The 25,522-nt window shown below is 45.0% G+C and overlaps 2 protein-coding genes across 5 annotated transcripts in view; one reads left to right on the top strand and one right to left on the bottom strand.

The window, feature by feature from the left end:
* LOC144499497 (uncharacterized) overlaps window positions 1-18,361 on the bottom strand; it is a 59,382-nt gene extending 41,021 nt beyond the window's left edge. For 2 of the 3 annotated variants that reach the window (XM_078221504.1, XM_078221505.1), the window contains exons 1-3: window positions 18,185-18,331; window positions 12,006-12,107; window positions 2,934-3,533 (exon numbers count right to left, since the gene is read on the bottom strand). In XM_078221504.1, the coding sequence (XP_078077630.1) occupies window positions 2,934-3,533; window positions 12,006-12,066 (661 nt within the window). In that variant the 5' untranslated portion in view covers window positions 12,067-12,107; window positions 18,185-18,331. Of the gene's footprint in view, window positions 1-2,933; window positions 3,534-12,005; window positions 12,108-18,184 lie in introns of all 3 variants that reach the window. The other variant, XM_078221503.1, reaches the window with a different exon arrangement.
* Window positions 18,362-21,973: 3,612 nt separating this feature from the next.
* Window positions 21,974-25,522, top strand: part of gramd1c (GRAM domain containing 1c) — a 66,130-nt gene continuing 62,581 nt past the window's right edge. For both annotated transcript variants that reach the window (XM_078221492.1, XM_078221493.1), the window contains exon 1: window positions 21,974-22,069. The gene's annotated coding sequence lies outside the window, so the exon portion shown is untranslated. The remainder of the gene's footprint in view (window positions 22,070-25,522) is intronic.

The following is a 25,522-nucleotide window of genomic DNA, read 5'->3' as shown; positions in this document are numbered from 1 at the left end:
AGAGTAAAAATACACATCTTAAATCAGAAAAATAGCACATTGCTCATTAAGCACATATTGACTTACCCCAGCTTTTTTGTACGTCTCCTTTCCCCTTTGATTCACCACTGGCCTAAGATTTGTAATTCCATGTTTAACCTCTCTGCCCATCTAGCTATATTTCCTATTTTAAGACCATTTTAAAACAAACCATTGATCCTTCTAATATACCTCCTTTGTCTCAATGTTCACGTTGGGCCCTTTCCCTTTATTATTTGCACTAAATAAATGTAAATTACTATCATCATCTTTATTGCTGAATGAAGGTCTCCATCATTGACTAATTTACCCTGAAGACAGCTCTTACAATCTAAGAAACGAAATTCTTATCTCCTTATCCGGATTGGATATTTATAATACTATGTTCCATCTCTATCAACATAATCTGTTGAATAATCTGTGTACTTAAATTATAATGTAAGACTAATCGATTGTCAACTAAAAATTAGGATAATTTACTTTTTTAAACCCAATCCCTACATTAGAAACATAGAAACATAGAAAAACTACAGCACAAAACAGGCCCTTCGGCCCCACAGGTTGTGCCGAACATATCCCTACCTTTTAGGCCTACCTATAACCCTCCATCCTATTAAGTCCCATGTACTCATCCAGGAGTCTCTTAAAAGACCCTATTGAGTTTTCCTCCACCACCACTGACGGCAGCCGACTCCACTTGCCCACCACCCTCTGTGTGAAAAACTTCCCCCTAACATTTCCCCTGTACCTACCCCCCCCAGCACCTTAAACCTGTGTCCTCTCGTAGCAGCCATTTCCACCCTGGGAAAAAGCCTCTGAGAATTCACCCGATCTATGCCTCTCAACATCTTATATACCTCTATTAGGTCTCCTCTCATCCTACCTCTCTCCAAGGAGAAAAGACTGAGCTCCCTCAGCCTATCCTCATAAGGCATACCACTCAATCCAGGCAACATCCTTGTAAATCTCCTCTGCACCCTTTCAATCTTTTCCACATCCTTCCTGTAATGAGGCGACCAGAACTGAGCACAGTACTCCAAGTGGGGTCTAACAAGGGTCTTATATAGCTGCATCATTATCCCCGGACTCCTAAACTCAATCCCTCGATTGATAAAGGCCAGCACACCATACGCCTTCTTAACCACCTCCTCCACCTGCGGGGCCGATTTTAGAGTCCTATGGACCCGGACCCCAAGGTCCTTCTGATCCTCTACCGTACTAAGAGTCTTTCCCTTTATATTGTACTCCTTCATCCCATTTGACCTGCCAAAATGGACCACTACACATTTATCTGGGTTGAACTCCATCTGCCACTTCTCCGCCCAGTCTTGCATCCTATCTATGTCCCTCTGTAGCTTCTGACATCCCTCCAGACTATCCACAACCCCACCAACCTTCGTGTCATTGGCAAACTTACCAACCCATCCCTCCACTTCCTCATCCTCATGTAATTGAATACGAACATTTGAATTTGGAGCACGAGTCCAGCCTCTTGAACCTACTCTGCCATTCAATAAGATCATGGCTGATCAAATTGTAACCTCCTGCCACCCTCGATAACTTTTCACTCCCTTGTTTATCAAGAATCTATCTACCTCTGCCCTAAAAATATTCAAAGACAGCTTCTACCACCTTCTGAGGAAGAGGGTTCCAAAGACTCACAACCCTCAGAGAAAAAAATCTCCTCGACTCTGTCTTAAATGGGCAATCCATATTTCTACATAGTGACCCCCCAATTCTAGATTGTCCCACAGGAGACTGTCTCCAAGTCCACGCAGCCAGGACCCCTCAAGACCTTAAAGGTTTCAATCAAGTAAAATAAGGGCCCAAGTCCATGCAGGTGGTTTCAGAGATATGGGATGACTTGAGGAGATTTAATTACATAAAAGCACATTATTAATTGATATAGTAATTTGTTGCCTTTGCAGGAAATTTTCAGAGTTGTTTAACTGTGAAGGAATGCAATGGGCCAAATCTTGTGAGGAATGGCATCACAATCGACTTGCCATTCTGCTCCTTTTGTTTACACTAAATTGGTGCTCCACACTTCTGGCATGGACTTCTGAACCAGGCTTCTTCAGAATTGCAATGCGTACCTGTTCTCAGAGTCCTTCCTCTTAAGGGAGGATCAGAAGCCAAGCCATGCTTTCATTTTACAGCACTAGATGCTGCATTTTGTTAAATTTTCATTCACTAACACAGTGACATTTCAATAACTTTTCAGTGTGTTAGTGAATGGATGTGAACAAGCTAAATTGGTAGGGTGGCAGGGTGGATAGGTTTGCAGAATGGGTAGAGTGGCAGGGAGCACATTGTTGTAAAATGGTAGATGGGAGGGTGGGTAGGGTGCCAGCTGGGTATGGCGGTATAGTGATAGGGGGCAAGGTGGCAGTGTGGTGAGGTTGGTCAGGTCAGGGGCAGGAGTCAGAGGGCCGGGTGGAGTCAGAGAGTCAGGGTGGCAAGTCAGAGGATCAGAAGAAGATAGTCAGAGGGTCGAGGGAGAGTTTCAGAGTCTCAAGATGTAGTTGGAGAGTCAGGAGGAGTCTTAGGGTCAGTGAGCAGTCTGAGGGTCAGTGGAGAGTTGGAGGGTCAGGAAGGGAAATGGAGGGGTGTCAGTGGTCAGTTGGAGGGGAGGGGGGTTGGAGCAGGTCAGTTGTTTAATTACCCAGGAATTAGATTGGTTTTTTCCTGTCTAATATTTCCCAGGTAACCTCCAAAGTCTCCAACACTATCTCAGATGTGAAGACTTTTTGGGAAGGTTCCAGAAGCAGGGGAAATGCCTATTGAAGTTGAAACTTCGCAGGCAGTTCCCATGGAGTGTTGAAACTTATGAGGCATCCCATTGTGCATCTTCCAGGGTATGTCCAGTCTCCAACTACCTAAGAACTAGAAGATCTGGGCCAATGTAAAGTTACCTGTTCTTGATTTCACCACAAGATATGTGCCACGACCAGTTAGAACTGTCCCATTAGCAAGTATTATTGTACAGAAATAAGTGCCACCGTCACTCTTGATCACATTTCGAATTGTCATGGAAGCATCTCCATTTAATAGCGGTCCACTTAGAAACACTCGACCAGAGTAGTTACCAGACGCAATTGTGTTGTCGCTTATAATAGGTAACTTCTCAGTGAAGTCATCCCTGTACCACAATACAGAGGGTTTGTCTAAATAAGCACCATCGTTATGATACCAGCATGGCAAAATCGCCGACTTTCCTTCCTCAACTTTCAGTTTGTTGATACCCTGTTTCACAGATGGTCGTTGGGCAAATACCTCCTCTGTGATCATTCTTCCAGCAATGTTGCTCGCAAATGACCCCACACCGCTTTCAGTACCCAATAATTCATTCCCAATAGGCCGAAGGGTGGTTGTTACTGTTTTCAAAGCCAGAGTTGTGTTCATAGTCGCATTGTCTCTTCCATTAGCCATAGTTTCATTATGATGGGTTTCCAGATGAGAAAAGACAGAGGCGGTTCCATTTTTAGCCACATGATCAGCTTTGATAGATGTAGCTGTTTATATAATGAAAAAATAATCAGAATGTTTATGGGCTGTAACTCACAAAAATCAGGCAAGATTTCCTCTGTGTTATGAATTGGGAAAACCCATTATAAAGGAATGCACATATGATTTTTCTACATGGTGCACAGAGGATACCTCCAATCTTTATGTTCATTAGGTAGCAGAGTACATTGGGTAGACATGGAAAAGACCACACATAAGATGGTCAATAATAAATCCAATAGAAAATGATGGAGTAGGGTGGGGTGGGGGGGTGGTGGACCTGGGTAAGATGCTCTTTCGGACAGGTGGCGCAGACTTGATGGACCGAATGGCCTCCTTCTGCACTGTGGGGATTCTATAGTTCTATGGATTGTATATAATATGCTCGACCCAATTCAAGTTAAGGGGAGAGATTCTAAAGATATTGAATGGCTAATTTTCCAACTGTGCAGTTTTATCTGCTATTTGCGACTGCCCATACTTGAACATAAAATTTGCAGAAAGGTTGCACACAGTTTTCCATTCACTGACACTGAATTTACTGGAGTGGGACTTTTTGCAGCATGCCCCATTAGTTAGACTTGCTCCTGCAGCCTTTAACTCAAAAAATAGTTTTTCCCACAAAGTGTTGAAAATGGGGGTAAAAATGGCACAACGGAGCTGGGGCAACCTCAGTGAACCATTGGAACAACTGTTTATCTCCTTAGTAATGAGGTTTAAAGATGGAGAAAAAAATGGAGCAACAACGGAGAAAGAAATCAGGTGAATCAGAGTCAAATCAAATCCAGGAAAAGAAATAAAAAGGGGGAAGAAAGATTGGATTAGGTGAGGTGAAAGAGAGGGAGAAAAAGAGACAGAAATATTTTTAAAATCTCCAAACATTTGCAACCTGAAGGAGTGAGACTCCAAACTTTTAATTATTCACTTTCTGGGTAAGAGAGGTTGGCAGTCATAACAACTGTCATTCAGTTAAAGGTTGCTAATTACTAGACTTAACAATTATGCAGTGAGTTTAATTGGTAATTAACGCACAACTTCATCATCTTAAAATTCACTAGACGGTTGAGGGCGAGCTGTCATTTTTACTAAGCTAACAGCAGCTAACTGTCTAGCAATTTGCAGTTCATTGTGAATCTCTTCCTTATCACAAGTGGCTGGCTGACTCTCGCATTATAACAGCGAGTATCATTCATACATAGTTATATTTTCAACAAAATATGACCCATTAAATTTCCAATATGTGCAACTGGGCAAAATACCCCATCCTACAGTTGTTATGATGTGGCAGGCGGTAATTGCTGAGCTGTCAAAATCCCAAGGGAAGCTTGAGCAAGCTATAACAATGATTTGCAATTTGTATTTTATTACGAGGAAATGTGTACACTGACATCAGAAACAAGAATTTCAATGCCACTTTTGGAGATTTTAAATATTAAATTAAAACATTTATTAACAAAAAGAAAATGAAACTCAAACGCACAAGATTACATTTACACAGTTAAAAGTAGTCCTACAAACAGATCCCAAAAGATATCTTAGTTAAATTTACAGCTAAACACTCCTTTTCAGGCAACAGTCCCTATAAATTTTTAATCTATAAAAATCCCAGTAAGATTACCACAAGACATCCACTGATGCTAAAAGGGAAGTATTTTACAGGGCTTCTCTCTCACACGCGATATTGAAAATCCAAAACCTGTGTCAAAACCTTGCAGTTGAACACTTTTCTCTGCAAGGGTTGCAAGGGTTCACTCCGCATCTTCCACAGCTTTCCATAAGCACAGCACATTTGTTAGGATATCATAATGACTCTTACCCATACAGCTTCCAATCTCGCTCTGAATATACATTTTCTCTTTCATGTTTAAATCTATTGTTCTTAAATTTCCTTGGAAGTCCCTTTTTCAGAATATTAAAAGAACTCCTTGTTTTTATGGCTACTACTTTTGGATAAAAATAAACTTGATACTTTGCTTCACTCATTTATGATCTTTGTCAGTTGTAAATTTTCCTTTTGAAATACAATAGCTAAATTTCAATTCACTCCCTTATCTCCTCATGCAAATTTCTATTCATTCTGCTCATTGGTATCCCATCTTAACTTTGGTCATCTCCCCTTCAACGTGCTTGCTTTCACACCTACCCCCTTTTGACGTTTTTGACCTTGCAGTCTAACTGTCTTCAATTAGTCACACACACACATACACACACACACAGGGAGATATGATATTTCCTTATACGTTGCATACATAGAAACTGGGCAATGATGCTTTCTCAGAATATTAAGTGAGTCCACAACAGCCTGGCTTTCAAATGATAAATTTAAAGATTAAAGATTCTTTTTGACACAGCTAATAGAGATCAATAAAATGAAACCTATAATGGAGGCAGTACACAAATTATGATCCCTTATCACTTCTAGAAATAAATTCCTAACGTAAAACTGCAATGGTGCAAAATTAGGTTTCAGCAATTGTAAAATTTTCAGAAGTGCAGATTTTGTTCTCTACCATGGTCAGGCTTTCAGTGCATAGGCCTCAATTACACTGTGTGCTGAAGATGTTGGTTTTGATTTGGTCTTGGGAAATGTAACATTTTGTTTTATTTAAATGTTAGTTTTGAACATTAAAAATTTCAGTTACTGACGAAAATCGGAAGATGAAACTTTTTTGGAAAACCATTTTGCCTTATTTGTGAAGAACATATACCTGTAAATATACCTATTACATCAGTGGACAGGAGTGGGGAGGGGAGGAGGTAAATTGTTTGAGTGTAAGGAGAACCCTGCCCTCTTGATAACAGGGAAAAAAACGGGAGGACAGGATAGGTAATGACAGAAGAGATAGAGATATAAACATATACCTTGCAGAATATTAGGTGTAGGTCTTGATTTAGTATTTAATATTTAAACTGTCAGGGTGCCACTTGTGACATTCCAGGAGGGCTGCATATAGTAACGTGGGAATTATAAGATGGTATTTTCTACGCTCTCCACTTGTCTACTTCTCTCTGTCTTCAGCTTCTCATTTTTGCACTGCTTCTCCTTTCCTTACAGACAGGAAGTGGTGGGTAGTATGATGTGGTGTAGTGAGGAATGGTGATACGAAAGCTACAGGCAGCACTTTGGGTGAAGATTGTAGGGAAAACCAGCCCTCTGTGGTTCCCTTCCGAATCCCTCCTCCAATCATTAATGAGTTCCCCACTCCCCTAGCTTCCATAATGCTGCAGCCTTATTCACATTCCCACTAGCCATTCCCTTTCCAACACCTCGTCACGTATAAGAACATAAGAACATAAGAAATAGGAGCAGGAGTAGGCCATCTGGCCCTTCGAGCCTGCCCCGCCATTCAACAAGATCATGGCTGATCTGAAGCGAATCAGTTCCACTTACCCGCCTGCTCCCCATAACCCCTAATTCCCTTATCGATCAGAAAACTATCTACCCGTGATTTAAACATATGCAACAAGGAAGCCTCCACCACTTCAATGGGCAGAGAATTCCAGAGATTCACTACCCTCTGAGAGAAGAAGTTCCCCCTCAACTCTGTTCTGAACCGGCCCCCCCTTATTTTGAGGCTGTGCCCTCTAGTTCTGGTTTCCCTTCTAAGTGGGAAGAATCTCTCCACCTCTACCCTATCCAGCCCCTTCATTATCTTATATGTCTCTATAAGATCACCCCTCATCCTTCTAAACTCCAACGAGTACAGACCCAATCTGTTTAATCTCTCCTCATAAGCCACACCCCTCATCTCCGGTATCTACCACTACTGCATCCCTGCTAAATTAATATGCTTAACCTCTGTAATATCTCTATCTCTTCTGTCATTACCCTCTATACACTATCCTGTCCTCTTGTTTTTTTTCCCTGTTCTCAAGAGGGCAGGGATCTCCTTACACTCCACACTCCTGCCCACTGATTTATTTGGTTGCAAAATAATGTAGTGTGTGCACTCAAATTTCTAATATGTACTACCATTGCACAAGACTGCTTTTTGGGATCACAATGTCAGAAAATTTCCCCTCTTAAGTGGTAATAAATGGGAGTGATTTTATTATTTCTGAATGTGAATCAGACAGTGCCAAACACAAGTGACTCAGGATTTATTGCTGTCGGTGTAACTATACAAATACTGCTGGTAATTGCTATCCTTTGTAGAACAAATTAGACAAATGTTCAGGTAGTGGAAGGTACCAGAATTAATGTGCATTTATGACCCTCTGCTCAATGTCATTTACAAGATCTAGTCTATATTGAAAGTAAAATGATATCTCATTCCTCTATTCTAATATTAGACACAAGATATGTAATTTCAGATCATTGGACCTCTTTAAAGTATTGGCCTTGCCAGTGTAATCTTATCTGTCAGAAGAAAGCGAGAGGGAGAGAGCGGGAGAGAGAATATGGCTGAACAGTCATTACTGGGAAGCAGACTGATGGAATCAATGGATGGAAGGTAATAAACAAAGAATGAAATTGAAAATATCTGCTCCAGTACACGCAGAAACATACATCCAAATGTTATAAGGTGTATGGAGTGAATGAAAAACAGGGACAAATTCCACAACACAAAACAGCGCTCACAGGGAATGCATTGTGTGCTACCTGTGATTACAGCTAACTGCTGGTTGCAATGGATCAGAGTAGACATTTGTATTCTGGGCATCAAACTTTGGAAGGATGTGAAGGTTTTGGAGATGGTACAGAAGAAATTTACTAGAATGTTTCCAGTGATGAGGATTAAGGATACATGAAATGACTGGAGATGCTGGGACTAAAATAGTACAAGGCACTAGTTAGACCACACCTTGAATACTGTGAACAGTTTTGTTCCCCTTATCTAAGCAAAGATATACTGGCATTGGAGGCAGTCCAGGGAAAGTTCACTAGGTTGATCCTGTATATGGAGGGATTATCTTATGAGGAGAGGTTGAGTAGGTTGGACCTGTACTCATTGGAGTTTAGAAGAATGAGAGGTGACCTTATTGAGGCATATAGCGCAGAATTTTCCAATCCTGCCCACCAGGGGGATCGTAGTGGGCAGGACACGGGCCATGCAAAGGTCCGTTGACTCGGGCGAGATTTTCCAGTCTTGAGGCGAGCGCGACCAGAAAATCCCACTCACTTGATTCTCAGAGGGCTTAACAGGGCAGATGCTGAGAGGTTGCTTCATTTTCTGGGAGAGTTTAGAACCAGAGGGCATAACGTCAGAGTAACGGGTCACCCATTTAAGACAGAGATGAGGAAGGGAGTGAACCTGTGGAATTCTTTACCACAGAGGGCGATAGAGTCTGAGTCGTAAAGTATGTTCAAGGCTGAGATAGACAGACTTTAAATCAGTAAGGGGATCAAGAATTATGGGGATAAGATATGAATGTGGAGTTGAGGATTTTCTCAGATGTGTCATGAGCTTATTAAATGACAGAGCAGACTCGATGGAGCAAAAGACCTACTTCTGCTCCCACTTCTTATGTGTTCGCCTTAAAAGAAAAAAGCTGAGGGGAGATTTAATAGAGGTGTTTAAAATCATGATGGGTTCAGATAGAATAATTTTCAATTGTAAATTGAGTAAATTGGAGGTTAGGAACAGGAAGGGGTCGGTAACTTTACTGGGTGTTTTCTATAGGCTGCCCAATAGTAGTAGAGATGTGGAGGAGCAGATTGGGAAGCGGATTCTGGAGACGTGATAATAACAGAATGGTCGTGATGGGAGATTTTAATTTCCCAAATATCAATTGGAATATCCCTAGGATACGGGGTTCAGATGGAGAGGAGTTTGTTAGGTGTGTTCAGGAGAGCTTCCTGACACAGTATGTGGATAAGCCTACAAGAGGAGAAGCTTGCTTGATTTGATATCAGGGAATGAACCTGGGCAAGTGGCAGATCTATCAGTGGGAAAACATTTTGGGGATAGTGATCATACTCTATCTCCTTTACACTTGCATTGGAGAGAGATAGGATCAGCTGAGCTAGGAAAGTGTTTATCTGGAGTAAGGGCAACTATGTTGCTATTAGGCAGGAAATTAGTGGCATAAATTGGAAGGAGGTTTTCTCAGGAAAATGTACGGAAGAAATGTGGCAAATTTTCAAGGAAAACTTGCCTGGAGCTCTGCACGGCAATGTTCCAGTGCAACAGGGGAGTTATGGTAGGTTACAGGAACCGTGTTGCATGAAAGCTGTAACGGATTTAGTCAGGAAGAAAAGAAAAGCCTACAAAAGGTTCAGGGAGCTAGGTAATGTTAGAAATCTAGAAGAGTATACGACTAGTAGGAAGGAACTAAAGAGGGAAATTAGAAGAGCCGGGGGGGATATGAGAAGGCCTTGGCAGACAGGATAAAGGAAAACCCCAAGGCATTCTGCAAGTATGTGAAGAGCAAGAGGATAAGATGTGAAGATGGGAAAGTCTGTATTGAACCGGTTGAAATAGCAATCTTCACAGTGGAAAAGGATCTTGGTGGTTGCAGTGCAGACTTGCAGTGGACTGAGAAGATTGAGCATGTGGGCATTAGGAAAGAGGATGTGTTGGAGCTGTTGAAAAGCATCAAGTTAGATAAATCGCCGGGACCGGATGGGATGTACCCCAGGTTACTGTGGGAGGCGAGGGAAGAGATTGCTGATCCTCTGGCGATGATCTTTGCTTCGTCAATGGAGACAGGAGAGGTTCCGGAGGATTGGAGGATGGCGGATGTGATTCCGTTATTCAAGAAAGGGAGAAGAGATAGCCCAGGAAATTATAGACCGGTGAGTCTAACCTCAGTGGTAGGTAAGTTGATGGAGAAGATCCTGAGAGGCAGGATTTATGAACATTTGGAAAGGAATGGTATGATCAAAAATGGCCAGCACGGCTTTGTCCAAGGCAGATCATGCCTTACGAGTCTGATTGAATTTTTTGAAGCTGTGACTAGACACTTAGATGGGGGAAGAGCGGTAGATGTGGTTTATATGGATTTCAGTAAGGCGTTTGATAAGGTGCCCCATGCAAGGCTTATGGAGAAAGTGAAGGGGCAAGGGATACAAGGGGACATTGCTTTGTGGATTCAGAACTGGCTTGCCCACAGAAGGCAAAGAGTGGTTGCAGATGGGTCTTTTTCAGAGTGGAGGTCGGTCACCAGTGGGGTGCCCCAGGGATCTGTTCTGGGACCCTTGCTCTTTGTGATTTTTATAAATGACCTGGATGAGGAAATGGAAGGATGGGTTGGCAAGTTTGCTGATGACACAAAGGATGGAGGTGTTGTGGATAGTGTAGAGGGATGTCAGCAGTTGCAACGAGACATAGATAAGATGCAAGACTGGGCGGAGAAGTGGCAGATGGACTTCAACCCAGATAAGTATGTGGTGGTTCATTTTGGCAGGTCGAATAGGATGGAAGAATATATATATTAAAGGTAAGACGCTTGGCAGTGTGGAAGAACAGAGGGATCTTGGGGTCCGGGTTCATAGGATGCTCAAAGCAGCGTCACAGGTAGAGGCTGTGGTTAAGAAGGCATATGGAATACTGGCCTTCATCAGTAGAGGAACTGAGTTTAGGAATCGGGAGATAATGCTGCAGCTGTATAGGACCCCGGTCAGACCCCACCTGGAGTACTGTGCCCAGTTCTGGTCGCCTCATTACAGAAAGGATGTGGAAGCCATAGAACGGGTGCAGAGGAGATTTACGAGGATGTTGCTGGGATTAAGTGGTATGCCTTATGAGGATAGGTTGAGAGAGCTAGGTCTATTCTCCTTGGAGAGGCGAAGGATGAGAGGTGACCTGATAGAGGTGTATAAGATGTTGAGAGGTATTGATAGAGTGGATTCTCAGAGGCTTTTACCCAGGGCTGAAATGGCTGTCATGAGAGGCCACAGGTTTAGGGCGCTGGGGAGTAGGTATAGAGGAGATGTTACGGGTAAGTTTTTCACTCAGAGGGTGGTGGGTGCGTGGAATTGGCTGCCGGTAGTGGTGGTGGAAGCGGATTCGATTGAGTCTTTTAAGAGACTTTTGGATAGGTTCATGGAGGTAGTAAGATAGAGGGTTATAGATGAGCCTAGAAGGTAAGGAAATTGTTCGGCGCAACTTGTGGGCCGAAGGGCCTGTTTGTGCTGTAGCTTTTCTATGTTCTATGTTCTAAATTGTCTTCAATGGTTAAAGGGTCGATATCAGAGTGCACAGAGTGTAAATAAGCTTTTGCAGATCAATCCAAGTTATTATATGAACGAGTAGCCTTAGTGAAGCCAGGAGAAATGACAACAGGACTGGCCCCATTGCCCAGGAATTTTAAGCAGTTCAATAATTGCGTAATCACCATTCTAATCAAGGGGTAGGTCTTTTAAACAGCGTCCTACCTTTCAAATCTGAAGACAAACACTAGTTTATCAAGAGCAATTTCGGGTTAAGTAATAAATGGTGACCTTGAGAGTGACGCCGATATACCGGTAGTGAATAACAAAAAAATTATCATCAATGTTGATTTTAACATCAAATGAAAGTTTTGTCCTTACTCACCAATTATAAATACAAGCTGCAAAATTGCTTGAATGAAGACTGCAGGGCCAAAGGATTTCATGTTTTCAAAGCTTTCACTGCTGAAGAAACAGCAGGCAGGGGCTGGAGAGTATTAGTCACAGTATAATCATGACATTTGCAGTTTGAAACAACCCACATAGAAATATTACCGCAGGTGGAGAAAATATTTTTCAGACGTTGAAAAGAGATTACAAAGTGAAAATCGAGGCAAAGGTTATAAACACAATTTACTGAAATTAATTAATAATACTGTAAGTTTTAATTGGTAAAATTGCAACTTAAAAGAAAAAATTAAGTTTTTTTTAAATCAATGATTAAATTATTCCAGTAATTGCATCAACAATGGCGTATACTAAAGGAACAATGAACTGTTCCTGGTAAGGGAGAGCACTTGAAAAGAATCGACTGGCCCAAAGTACATGATTTCCCAATGATTGAAGGATAGGAATTTTGCCAGCACTCTGGAATAATGAGTGAAGGCAGGTGCTTTTTGTACTGCCATAAATAGTAAACAATCAGAATCAAGTCATACATAGAAAATTTATAAAAATACTCAATAAAGCCAGATGCAAAAAATCAAATTCCTGCCATTATTTCAAATAGCTTAGGCGATGGCCGAGTGGTATTATCGCTAGACTATTAATTGAGAAACTCAGCGAATGTTCTAAGGATCGGGGTTCGAATCCCGCCATGACAGATGGTGGAGTTTGAATTCAATAAAAAATTATTTGGAATTAAAAATCTGCTGATGACCGTGAAATCATTGCCGATTGTCATAAAAACCCATCTGGTTCACTAATGTCCATTAGGGAAGGAAATCTGCTGTCCTTACCCGGTCTGGCCTACATGTGACTCCAGAGCCACAGCAATGTGGGTGACTCTCAACTGCCCTCCAAGTGCAGCCAGGGATGGGCAATAAATGCTGGCCAGCCAGCGACGCCCATGTCCCACAAATGAATAAATAAAATTAGCCACAGGTGTTACAATACAGGAGTAGGCCTTTCGAAGAAAGGATTTTCCAACATCATACAGTACAGTGATGTTACTCTATTAGGAAGGATAAACATTGTAGGATAAACGTGTTCTGCCCCTCTTCCCTGCAGAAAGCTGCAGTTTCAAAGTCCAATTAGGCGTTGAGCACTTCAGTTCAGTACTGAAGGAGTGCCGCACTGTCAGAGGGTCAGTACTGAGGGATTGCCGCACTGTCAGAGGGTCAGTACTGAGGGAGTGTCGCACTGTCAGAGGGTCAGTGCTGAGGGAGTGCCACATTGTCAGAGGGTCAGTACTGAGGGAGTGCCGCACTGTCAGAGGGTCAGTACTGAGGGAGTACCACACTGTCAGAGGGTCAGTACTGAGGGTGTGCCGCACTGTCAGAGGGTCAGTACTGAGGGAGTGCTGCACTGTCAGAGGGTCAGTACTGAGGGAATGCCGCACTGTCAGAGGGTCAGTACTGAGGGAGTGCCGCACTGTCAGAGGGTCAGTACTGAGGGAGTGCCGCACTGTCAGAGGGTCAGTACTGAGGGAGTACCACACTGTCAGAGGGTCAGTACTGAGGGTGTGCCGCACTGTCAGAGGGTCAGTACTGAGGGAGTGCTGCACTGTCAGAGGGTCAGTACTGAGGTTGTTGTAGCGGAAGACTTTAATTTCCCTTGTATAGACTGGAAATCGCTGAGGGCTGGGGGCCTGGACGGGGAAGAATTTATAAAATGCATACAGCAAGGTTCTTTGGAACAATATGTTGACAGTCCAACTAGAGAGGGGGCTATACTGGACCTAGTACTGGGGAATGAGCCCGGTCAGGTCATCAAAGTTTCAGTAGGGGAACATGTGGCAAATGGTGACCACAATTCTGTAAACTTTAGGATAGTAATGGTAAAAGATGAGTGTTGTCCTATGGGTAAGGTGCTGAATTGGGGGAAGGCTAACTACAGCCGGATTAGGTGGCTGTTGATTGGGAGAGGCTGTTTCGAGGGTAAATCCACATCTGGCATGTGGGAGTCTTTTAAGGAGCAGTTGATAGGACTGCAGGACAGGCATGTGCCTGTAAAGAGGAAGGATAGGAAAGGTAGGATTTGGGAGCCGTGGATAACCCAGTGGAATTGTGGGTCTAATCAAAAAGAAAAAAGAGGCATACATGAAGTCCAGGCAGCTAAAAACAGATGGAGCATTGGAGGAATACAGGGAAAGTAGAAAAGAACTCAAACAGGGACTTAGAAGGGCAAAAAGGGGTCACGGAATGTCCTTGGCAGACAGGATTAAGGAGAATCCTAAGGCATTTTATACATACATTAGGAACAAGAGGGTTGTTAGGGAAAGAATCGGACCTCTCAGGGACAAAGGAGGGGAATTATGCTTAGAACCAAAGGAAGTAGGTGAGATCCTAAATGAATACTTTGCATCAATATTCACAAAGGAGAGGGACATGTTGACTGGTCATTTCTCAGAGAGATGTGTTGACCCGTTAGAAAAAATCTCAATTATAAGGGAGGAAGTGTTCGGTTTTTTAGGAAACATTAAGACAGACAAATCCCCAGGGCCAAATGGCATCTATCCTAGACTCCTCAGGGAGGCAAGAGATGAAATTGCTGGGCCTCTAACAGAAATCTTTGTCTCTTCACTGGATACAGGTGAGGTCCCAGAGGATTGGAGGATAGCAAATGTGGTCCCGTTATTTAAGAAGGGTAGGAAGGATAACCCGGGTAATTATAGGTCGGTGAGCTTGACGTCCGTGGTAGGGAAGTTGTTGGAGAAGATTCTTAGAGATAGGATATATGCGCATTTAGAACTGAATAATCTCATTAGCGATAGACAGCTTTGTACGAGGGAGATCATGCCTCACAAATTTGGTTGAGTTTTTTTGAGGAGGTGACAAAAATGATCGACGAGGGAAGGGCCTTGGATGTCGTCTATATGGATTTTAGTAAAGCGTTTGACAAGGTCCCTCATGGCAGGCTGGTGCAAAAGGTTAAATCTCACGGGATAAAAGGTGAGCTAGCTAGATGGGTGGAGAACTGGCTTAGCCATAGAAGACAGAGGGAAACAGTGGAGGAGTCTTTTTCCGGTTGGAGGTCTGTGACTAGTGGTGTTCCGCAGGGCTCTGTATTGGGACCTCTGCTGTTTGTGATATATATAAATGATTTGGAGGAAGATGTAGCTGGTGTGATCAGTAAGTTTGCGGACAACACAAAGATTGCTGGAGTTGCGGATAGTGATGAACATTGTCAGAGAATACAGCAGGATATAGATAGGCTGGAACATTGGGCGGAGAAATGGCAGATGGAATTTAATCCAGATAAATGCAAAGTGATGCATTTCGGTAGATCTAATGTAAGGGGGAGCTATACAATAAATGGCAGAACCATCAGGAGTATAGACACACAGAGGGACCTGGGTGTACAAGTCCACAGATCCTTAAAAGGTGGGAGCACAGGTGGAGAGGGTGGTGAAGAAGGCATATGGCATGCTTGCCTTTATGGGACGGGGCATAGAATATAAAATTTGGCCTATGATATTGCAGTTGTATAGAATGTTGGTTAGGCCACATTTGGAATACTGCGACCAGTTCTGGTCGCCACACTACCAGAAGGATGTGGAGGCTTTGGAGTGAGTACAGAAAAGGTTTACCAGGATGTTGCCTGGCATGGAGGGTCTTAGCTATGAGGAGAGATTGGGTAAACTGAGGTTGTTCTCCCTGGAAAGACGGAGGATGAGGGGCGACCGAATAGAGGTGTATAAAATTATGAAGGGCATAGTTAGGGTGAACAGTGGGAAGCTTTTTCCCAGGTCGGAGGTGACGAACTCAAGGGGTCACGAGATCAAGGTGAGGGGGGCAAGGTTCAACACAGATGTCAGGGGGTCGTATTTTACACGGAGGGTGGTGGGGGCCTGGAATGCATTGCCAAGCAAGGTGATTGAGGCGGACACGCAGGGATCTTTTGAGACTTATCTAGATAGCCACATGAACAGACTGGGAATAGAGGGATAGAAACAGATGGTCTAGATGGGCACATAGCGGCGCAGGCTTGGAGGGCCGAAGGGCCTGTTCCTGTGCTGTATTGTTCTTTGTTTGTTGTTATTTGAGGGAGTGTCGCACTGCCAGAGGGTCAGTGCTGAGGGAGTGCCGCACTGTCAGAGGGTCAGTACTGAGGGAGTTCCACACTCTCAGAGGGTCAGTACTGAGGGAGTGCTGCACTGTCAGAGGGTCAGTACTGAGGGAGTTCCACACTCTCAGAGGGTCAGTACTGAGGGAGTGCCGCACTGTCAGAGGGTCAGTACTGAGGGAGTGCCGCACTGTCAGAGGGTCAGTACTGAGGGAGTGCCGCACTGTCAGAGGGTCAGTACTGAGGGAGTGCCGCACTGTCAGAGGGTCAATACTGAGGGAGTGCCGCACTGTCAGAGGGACCGTGTTGAGGGAGTGCCACACTGTCAGAGGGTCAGTACTGAGGGAGTGCCGCACTGTCAGAGGGTCAGTACTGAGGGAGTGCCACACTGTCAGAAGGTCAGTACTGAGGGAGCGCCACACTGTCAGAGGGTCAGTACTGAGGGAGCGCCACACTGTCAGAGGGTCAGTACTGAGGGAGCGCCGTACTGTCAGAGGGTCAGTACTGAGGGAGCGCCGCACTGTCAGAGGGTCAGCACTGAGGGAGCGCCGCACTGTCAGAGGGTCAGCACTGAGTGAGTGCCGCACTGTCAGAGGGTCAGTACTGAGGGAGTGCCGCACTGTCAGAGGGTCAGTACTGAGGGAGTGCCGCACTGTCAGAGGGTCAGTACTGAGGGAGTGCCGCACTGTCAGGGGATCAGTACTGAGGGAGTGCCGCACTGTCAGAGGGTCAGCACTGAGGGAGTGCCGCACTGTCAGAGGGTCAGCACTGAGGGAGTGCCGCACTGTCAGAGGGTCAGTACTGAGGGAGCGCCGCACTGTCAGAGGGGCCGTGTTGAGGGAGTGCCGCACTGTCAGGGGGTCAGTACTGAGGGACTGCCGCACTGTCAGAGGGTCAGCACTGAGGGAGTGCCGCACTGTCAGAGGGTCAGCACTGAGGGAGTGCCGCACTGTCAGAGGGTCAGCACTGAGGGAGTGCCGCACTGTCAGAGGGTCAGCACTGAGGGAGTGCCGCACTGTCAGAGGGTCAGTACTGAGGGAGCGCCGCACTGTCAGAGGGTCAGTATTGAGGGAGCGCCGCACTGTCAGAGGGGCCGTGTTGAGGGAGTGCCGCACTGTCAGAGGGTCAGTGCTGAGGGACTGCCGCACTGTCAGAGGGTCAGCACTGAGGGAGTGCCGCACTGTCAGAGGGTCAGCACTGAGGGAGTGCCGCACTGTCAGAGGGTCAGTACTGAGGGAGCGCCGCACTGTCAGAGGGTCAGTATTGAGGGAGCGCCGCACTGTCAGAGGGTCAGTATTGAGGGAGCGCCGCACTGTCAGAGGGGCCGTGTTGAGGGAGTGCCGCACTGTCAGGGGGTCAGTACTGAGGGACTGCCGCACTGTCAGAGGGTCAGTGCTGAGGGAGTGCCGCACTGTCAGAGGGTCAGTACTGAGGGAGCGCCGCACTGTCAGAGGGGCCGTGTTGAGGGAGTGCCGCACTGTCAGGGGGTCAGTACTGAGGGACTGCCGCACTGTCAGAGGGTCAGTGCTGAGGGAGTGCCGCACTGTCAGAGGGTCAGTGCTGAGGGAGTGCCGCACTGTCAGAGAGTCAGTGCTGAGGGAGTGCCGCACTGTCAGAGGGTCAGTACTGAGGGAGTGCCGCACTGTCAGAGGGTCAGTACTGAGGGAGTGCCGCACTGTCAGAGGGTCAGTACTGAGGGAGTGCCACACTGTCAGAGGGTCAGTACTGAGGGAGTGCCGCACTGTCAGAGGGTCAGTACTGAGGGAGTGCCGCACTGTCAGAGGGTCAGTACTGAGAGAGTGCCGCACTGTCAGAGGGTCAGTACTGAGGGAGTGCCGCACTGTCAGAGGGTCAGTGCTGAGGGAGTGCCGCACTGTCAGAGGGGCCGTGTTGAGGGAGTGCCGCACTGTCAGAGGGGCCGTGTTGAGGGAGCCATATAGAGAAGCACAAATTTTCTTTTACAAAGCGTTGCGCATAAAATTATTTCTTGAAATCACAATGATAGAAAGGAAATAACCAACAACGATATATATTTTTAAATTCTTTGATGGTACATACCTCAATAAAGTCATTCCCTTTGTGTTTTATTGTCCTATCATTTCATAAAAAGTGCCCGTTTGGAAATTGGAGTCCGTTTTGGGAGGCGAGAAAAGCCATTGATTACTCCGAGTAGCGGCGGCCATTCGTGCCGTTTTAACTAAAGGGGCTTGTACGGAGACTGAGACTAAATCACGTGGCAGCCCTGCATAAAATTTGCATGAATTATCCTGCCCTGGCCAATCGGTTTTCAGCTTGGTGCGGGGCGGCGGGGCAGTGCGCGTGCGCGGGCTGACGGCACGGCAAATTCAAATCGGCCGGGAGGCCACGTGCCCCCAACGGCCGCGCTTACCACGTGACCTCCGCAACAACAACAACAACAACAGGCCAGAGCGGCATCCATGGAGGATGAGGAGCCCAAGCGGTGGAGGTGAACTGTAGGTCCCACATCTTCCCCCATGGCCAGCAACCTTCAGCAATGGCAAGGGCCAAACCAACTAGCCATCCCACCTCCATGCTCAGCAAGAAAGAAAAGGAGGGAAGGTCATCAACCAAAGTGGAGCCCAACAGCCAGGGGCTGCCCAACACCCATTGCCGCCAGTATAATCAGGGTTGGCAGCCTTCGGCAGGAGAGAAAGACAGATGGTACATGGACTGGGAAGGAAGCACTGACTGGTGGAAAAATAGAGGTGTGTGGAGTAAGCAGAAGGGATTGGAGAAAGTCAAGAAGGAATACAGAATGGAAAGGGTTAGCAAGACAAGAAGACGAGGGGTGATGGGGAAATTGACATGCAAAGGAAGGTGGATGAAAGAAAGAGAAACAATTGGAGTTGAAAGGTTTCTTTTGGTAGCCTTGCCAATGCCAATACCATATTCTCGACTGGACGATCATATGAGGCCAGAATGTTTGATGGAGTTTGAATAAAGGCATGGCATTCTTTCATTTTGGACCCAGGCAACTCATTTTGTTGCACTGAAAATTAAAGGGGAAGTTATTTCTACCAGCCTTCTGGATCCGAATAAAAGTAGCCCAACTTCCAATTATGCTTATTTGCCCACCCATGAAGCAGCTTTAAATATGTTTGAATGAGGCCCAGTGATATTGATATACGCACATTCCAGAAGTTACAGCTGTGCTTCACAAAGTGAGTGCCCACTTTCACCTCAACCTCCTCTGGCGCTGTGAAGATGTTGAACAAGTGGGGAAACCACACGTGTTCAGAGATAACAATGATGACACATGGAATTGGGAACTTATTCTGACTGCACTGGCGAGGTGATTGCCTATCTCACTGTATTGCAATGGAATCCTGGTTTTCAAGAAAGAGGCACGCCCTGCCATTGAAACCTCTCTGCACAAAGTGCAGACCATGGTCTTGGAGGATTTTTGGTCCTTGACTTCAAATAAGCTTTCTCATCTGCTCTGTTTCTTCATTTTGAATATTGCAGGCTTGGAACCCTGAAGTTTCCCATGGATTCTTTGATCTAGCTGTCTTCCTTACAGGTCAGGTTGCTATGTCTCCTTCAATTGCCCCTCCAAAGTGGCAACAGCATCATTTTTTTATATACTACTAAAATTGAGGTAACAGCAGCGCCAAACTTTCCCCCTAAAACTTTTGAGGCGAAAGTTCACGCTGGAAAATAAGCAGAAGTAAAAACTAAGTGCCAGTTAAAAGTTCAGCATTTTCAATTTTAATGGTGTCTTGATTCAAGTAAGTTAAGGATAGTTATTGGAAAATAATTGGTTATGATACCTCCCCCAGAAAAGAGAAGGCTGAGGATGAATGACAACATTGAGGTTATGAAAGGGCTTGGCAGGATAGATGTAGAAAAAAATGTTTCCACTTGTGGAGAGGCCCAAAACTAAGGTCACAAATGTAAGATAGTCACTAATACCAAAAAGGAATTCAGGATAAATTTCTTTATCCAGAGGTTGTAGAACTTCCGACCGCGTGGTGTAGCTGACATTACCAGCAAAGGTATATTTAGGGAAAGCTAGATAGGTACTTGAGGGAGAAAGGAATTGTTTACACATGTATTTAGTGAAGTATTGTGCGAGATGAGCCACAAAGTAGGCCTCGTAAACTTAAACACTGGGAAACTATTTATTGCAAGTGTACAGGTGTCCCACAGACAAAGTCTAGATTGCTTAACTGGGTTCCATGCTGGAAAGAGCTAAAAATAGATGGATATTTTGATAAGGTGAGATGAAATAGGTGGGAGAAGGCTTGTGTGGTTATAAGATTTTGGTCTGGGAGTCACAGATTGCCCAAAAAGGTCAAGGCTGATTTTAAAGCAGTTTATGAAGAAGCAACAGTTTAGATCATGAACTAAATAGGCAGAAAAGGTATACAACCCATAACAGTTGATAATGTTTTACTGGTCCTTGATTGGAGAAATAGACAGATTAAGCTGAGTTCTGAGGTGGAAGCGGCAGTCTCTTCTGTTCTCAGTCTTATTGAGCTAGCTAGTTTTAGGCTGAAGCAAGCATGGATCACGTTAAAAAGCTTGCTTCTCTCTGAACTCTTCTTGAGCTAACTGTTAAGGATAGGGGGTGGTTAATTTAAGCAATGCTATTTTCCCCTGTCACCACCCATCCATAAACAGAAAGTAGTGGCATATTTCCCATCCCCTTGGTTTTTGTGCGATCCAATTTCCATTAATGATCCCACACTAAATGCGAGATGGGATGAACTCAAAGGGTTAATTTATTTGCACACAATCAGATGCACGAGGGTATCACAATGTTGCTTCTTTTGCAGTCATACAGTAGAAGAGGGATAGAGAAAAGAATTACAGTGCAGAGACCACACAGAAAAGGGTTCCAGAATCCCGAATCAAAGTTCAATGAGGCATTCTTCACAGAGGTCTGTGAGCTGATAACTGTTGTTAGTTAATTCAATTTTCCTGTGATGTTGACTTCACACGATGAGATAGGCATGCAGAACAGATTCAGTCTTTTAGGTGATGGTACAGATTTGTAGTAGTATGGATAGGATCAGTTATTCAAGCTGGCCACTGCCCCTTTTCTGTGATGCTGCTAGCTAGATTGAAAAATGGCAGACCAAGATTATGCAACACAGCAAGGCAAAATTACTAGTTACACAAGCTAGAGATCCATGTTAAATGACCCCTACCCGTCTACATTGTCTTTACAAAGGGTGTAAACGTCTGTTTAAGTCCCCGAGATGGTTAAATGTCCCAGTCATTAAGGATTGAAAGGAAAATTGTGGGGGGCCCTTTTTCCTAGCAGACAAGTAGTTTCCATTCGACCAACTTGGGTTTTGGAATACAGATGGCCTTTGTATAACTCTGAATTTGGTCTTTGCAGGCCACCGGGGGTTCATAAGTGTTTCTTCAGAGATAATGATATTCAAATGATTCAATTTGATGCTGCCACGTTTTGTTCAAGGGTCACAGACAGACATAGCTTCAGCCATTTTAAAAGGTCTTTGTCCAGTTTGTAAAGTTTGAGAATAGCAAAACCCTCACAAAACTGTGTTCTGGCCAACCCAGTAGTTTTAACATTGTTTTCTGTTCATCATGGCATGACCTGAATTAGACACAGGCGTCCATCTGCTATGGCATACTGCAGCTACAATACATCACCTGACCTCCCAATTTTTGTAAACGTCATATGGACTTTAATCCAGATTTATGATGTGTAACTTTGCGGCCACAGACAATGCAGGAGTGACATCACAGGAAAGGTTGGTGAGAAGCTGCTGTTAGGGATTGTGTTTAAATAGCATAAACTAGAAAAAAAAATGTCATTTTTAAGGAAGTAGCTTCTTGAGTTTCAGTGTTGAACAGCAGTAATAGAGGAACCTCAGTGCTTCCTGCCTGCATTGGCGTGCTCTGGAGTTGCGTGAAACAAGGAGTTCAAGAGGAAAGCTGTTAGGGTAAGTTAAGAAACTGAGTGCAGAGCTCAGAGATTAGTGAGAGGGGAGACTAGTCAAAAATTAAAAACAAATTCAAAAATAAAAGAGGGATGCAGAGCCAGGTGATGTGTTGTTCTTGCACAATGTGGAAACTGGTGCACACATCTGTAAACAAGTGCTCTTTGCTGGAGGAACTCAGGCTCAGAGTTGATGAGCTGGAGTCTGAGTTTCGCACACTACAACACATCAGGGAGGGCACTTTGTTTCAGGAGACAGTCACACCCCTTTGATGAACTAACTTAAATTCAGCCAGCGGTCAGGGACAGGAGGGTGAGACTGTGGGTGAGGCAGGTAGAGGGATCCAGCCAGTAGTCTTGCAGGAGCCTCAGCCTTTGTCCTTGCCTAACAGGTTTGACATTCTTGCTCCCTGTGTAGACGAGTGCAGGGAGTGTAGGGAGGATGAGCAAACTGACCACAGCACCGTGTTACAGGGAACCATTCAGGAGGGGGGAGCAAAAAGAAAAGTGGTGGTAGGGGATTCTATAATCAGGGGTACTGATAGCATCCTTTGCAAGAAAAATTGAGAATCCAGCATGGTGTGTTGCCTACCTTGATGCCAGGGTGAGGGACATTGCGAATGAAAGGATATTGTGGAAGGAGGGGGAGGATCCAGTTGTTGTGGTCTCTGTTGGGACCAATAACATAGGCAAGAATAGGCAAGGGGCCCTGTTTGGGGAATAGGGATTAGGAACAGAATTAAAGAACAGGACCTCAAAGGTTATAATCTCTGGATTATATCCCGAGCCATATGCAAATTGGCATAGAAATACAGAGAATTTGAGAAGTAAACTTATGGCTAAAGGAATGATGCAGGAAAGAGGGGTTGCATTTTGTGAGGCACTGGCTTCAGGACAGGAAGGAACTGTAAAATTGGGATTGGCTCCACCTGAACAGATCTGGGACCAGTGTCCGAGCAGAAAAGCTAAATAGGGTGGTCGCAAGAACTTTAAACCAGTAAATGGGGTGGAGGGCTTGGGGAAGTCAATACAGTTTCAAAAGCAAGTAACAGGATAGAGAGTAAAGAAACAGAGTGTAAGGAATTAATTAAATGAGCTGCAGGTAAAATATCAAATTGGAGATTCTGATTTATTAGCCATTACTGAGAGGGGTTTGATTTTCTGACCTCGTCGTGCCTGGCACAGATTGCACTGATTCCAGAAAATAGCGTGCAAGCCAAACAATTTCTTTCACACCCAGTGTCAACTGGTTTGCAATCATCCCAAACCAGATCGTGCCCAGAAAGGATGCGAGGCAGATTAGCATGAGAATGGTTGGATTTCAGTCCCATTAGTGAGTTCGGCCCCTTCCAGAATGTTCACACCTCACCAGCGGGACAGCACATGGGTGCAATTAAGCACTGGTCTCTACTACCGGAAATCAGGCACGATGGCCAAGCAGGGAGCTCGGAAGCCATTGAAGCCCCCGGGTGGTCGGGGGCATAGCTGGCCAATGCCCATTGGGCACTCCTCACCTGGCAGTGCCCACTGCACATGCTGGCAGTGCCCACTGCACACACTGGCAGTGCCCACCTGGCACACTGGCAGTGCCAGTTGGACACTGTCAGTGGCCAGAGCAGTACTAATGGGGTGGGGCCTGAGTGGGGGCTGTGCAGGAGGGGGCTATGAAAGGGGGCATGTCGGGGGTCATGCTGAGGGGGGGGGGGGGGCATGTCAGGGTTCATGTTGGGGACTTGTCAGGGGTTATAATGGAGGGCTGGTTGGGGGGCATGTTGGGGGTCATGCTGGGGAGCTTGTCAGGGGTCATGCTAGGGGAGCTTTTCAGGTTCATCTTGCGGGAGGCTTGTTGGGGGTCATGATGGTTGACCGTCGAGAGAGCCCAAATGGTGGTGACCCATCAGGCAGGGGATGGGAGAACATGCCACTGATGTGGGTTTGGGGGGGGGTGTCCCGATGTCTGTGGGGGAGGGAGGGTGTCTCTCAGTGCACTTGCAAAACACCTCCCATACTCTCTGCAGCTCACCGGCGTGTTTAGGCCCAGCTCCCCTCAGTACTGGTGTGCAACTCACCAGTCTCGAAAAAAGCGACTGAGCGTGGGACGACTGCGGTCCAGAACGTGCCTGATGGACCGGCGTGAGATGGTCCAGTATTCTCGCCGTTATGTCACTTATGCTGGAATTTTGCTGGCATGCCCACTCCGGAATCGGGGGCAGGCGAGGCTCACAGAACGACGTTCTCTGTTGGCCTCAGGTGGGATCTTACAAGCCTCAGGCGGGCAAGGCAGTAAAATTCCAGCATTCGTTTTTTTGGGAGGAATCTCTGCCCATGGCTGCAGGATGTCTGGGAAGGGAACTAACTATACCAGTTTATAAGATTTACAGGATAGATAGGGAAAGTGGCAGAGGGGGTGGAGTAGCCTTACTAATTAAAAACAAAATCACTTCAATGGTAAGGGAGAATATAATGAGGGGAAAGCATCTAGTGGCGAGCTTATGGGGGATTTTCACAGTAATTTCATTGCATTGTTAATGTAAGCCTACTTGTGACACTAATAAATAAATACTTTGTTCTAAATACTTTGTTCTAAATTATAGGTGGAGCTGAGGAACAGTAAAGGATCTAAAACTGTAATATGTGTTGTTTATAGACTCCCTGGTAGCAGCTCTGAAATGCTAGATTGTATAAAATGCAGAAATTAGGCAAGTGTGTAGTAAAGGCAGAAATGGGGGATTTTAACTTTAACATAGATTGGGAGAGGCAGACAAGCAGCTGTCATAGAGGTAGTGAATTTCTGTGGTGTGTCGGGATAATTTCCTACAGCAATATGTCCTGGATGCAACAAGGAGACAAGCAATATTGGATTTAGTAATGAGCAATGAGTCGGTTGTAATTGGTAACCTAATTGTGCGTGAACATTTATCAAATAGCAATCTTAGCATGATCGAGTTCAATGTAGCGTTTGAAAGTGAAAAGCGCGGATCAGCTAACAGAATTTTAGATTTAAGTAAGGCTGACTTTAATGAGTTGAGACAGAGACTGTCCATAGTAAACTGGGAAAATCTGCGAATGGGTAAAACAGCTGAAGAACAGTGGAGAATATTTAAAGAAACATTGAATGCAATGCAGAACTAGTTTATACCCCTGAGAAGGAAAAGAACAACTTCACAGAAAAAACAGCCCTGGACAACTGAAGAGATAAGGGACAGCATTAAACTAAAAGAAATGACTTACAAAAATGCAAAAACAAAGCACAGATTCTACCGAATGGGCAATATACAAAGAAAAAGGCCACAAAGAAGCTTATAAGATCTGCTAAAAGGGATTATGAAAGGAAATTTGCAAAGGACATCAAAATGGATAAGAAGGAATGTTATAAAGGAGAAATAGGTAGTCAGGAGCAATGTTGGCCCAATAAAGACCAAAGGTGGAGATATCGTCAGTGAGTTTGGTGAAATGGCAGA

The sequence above is a fragment of the Mustelus asterias genome, chromosome 10, assembly GCF_964213995.1.
Source record: "Mustelus asterias chromosome 10, sMusAst1.hap1.1, whole genome shotgun sequence".
Lineage (NCBI taxonomy): Eukaryota > Metazoa > Chordata > Chondrichthyes > Carcharhiniformes > Triakidae > Mustelus > Mustelus asterias.
Note: the sequence above shows the minus strand (reverse complement) of the source record. Positions and strands in the feature narration are given on the sequence as shown.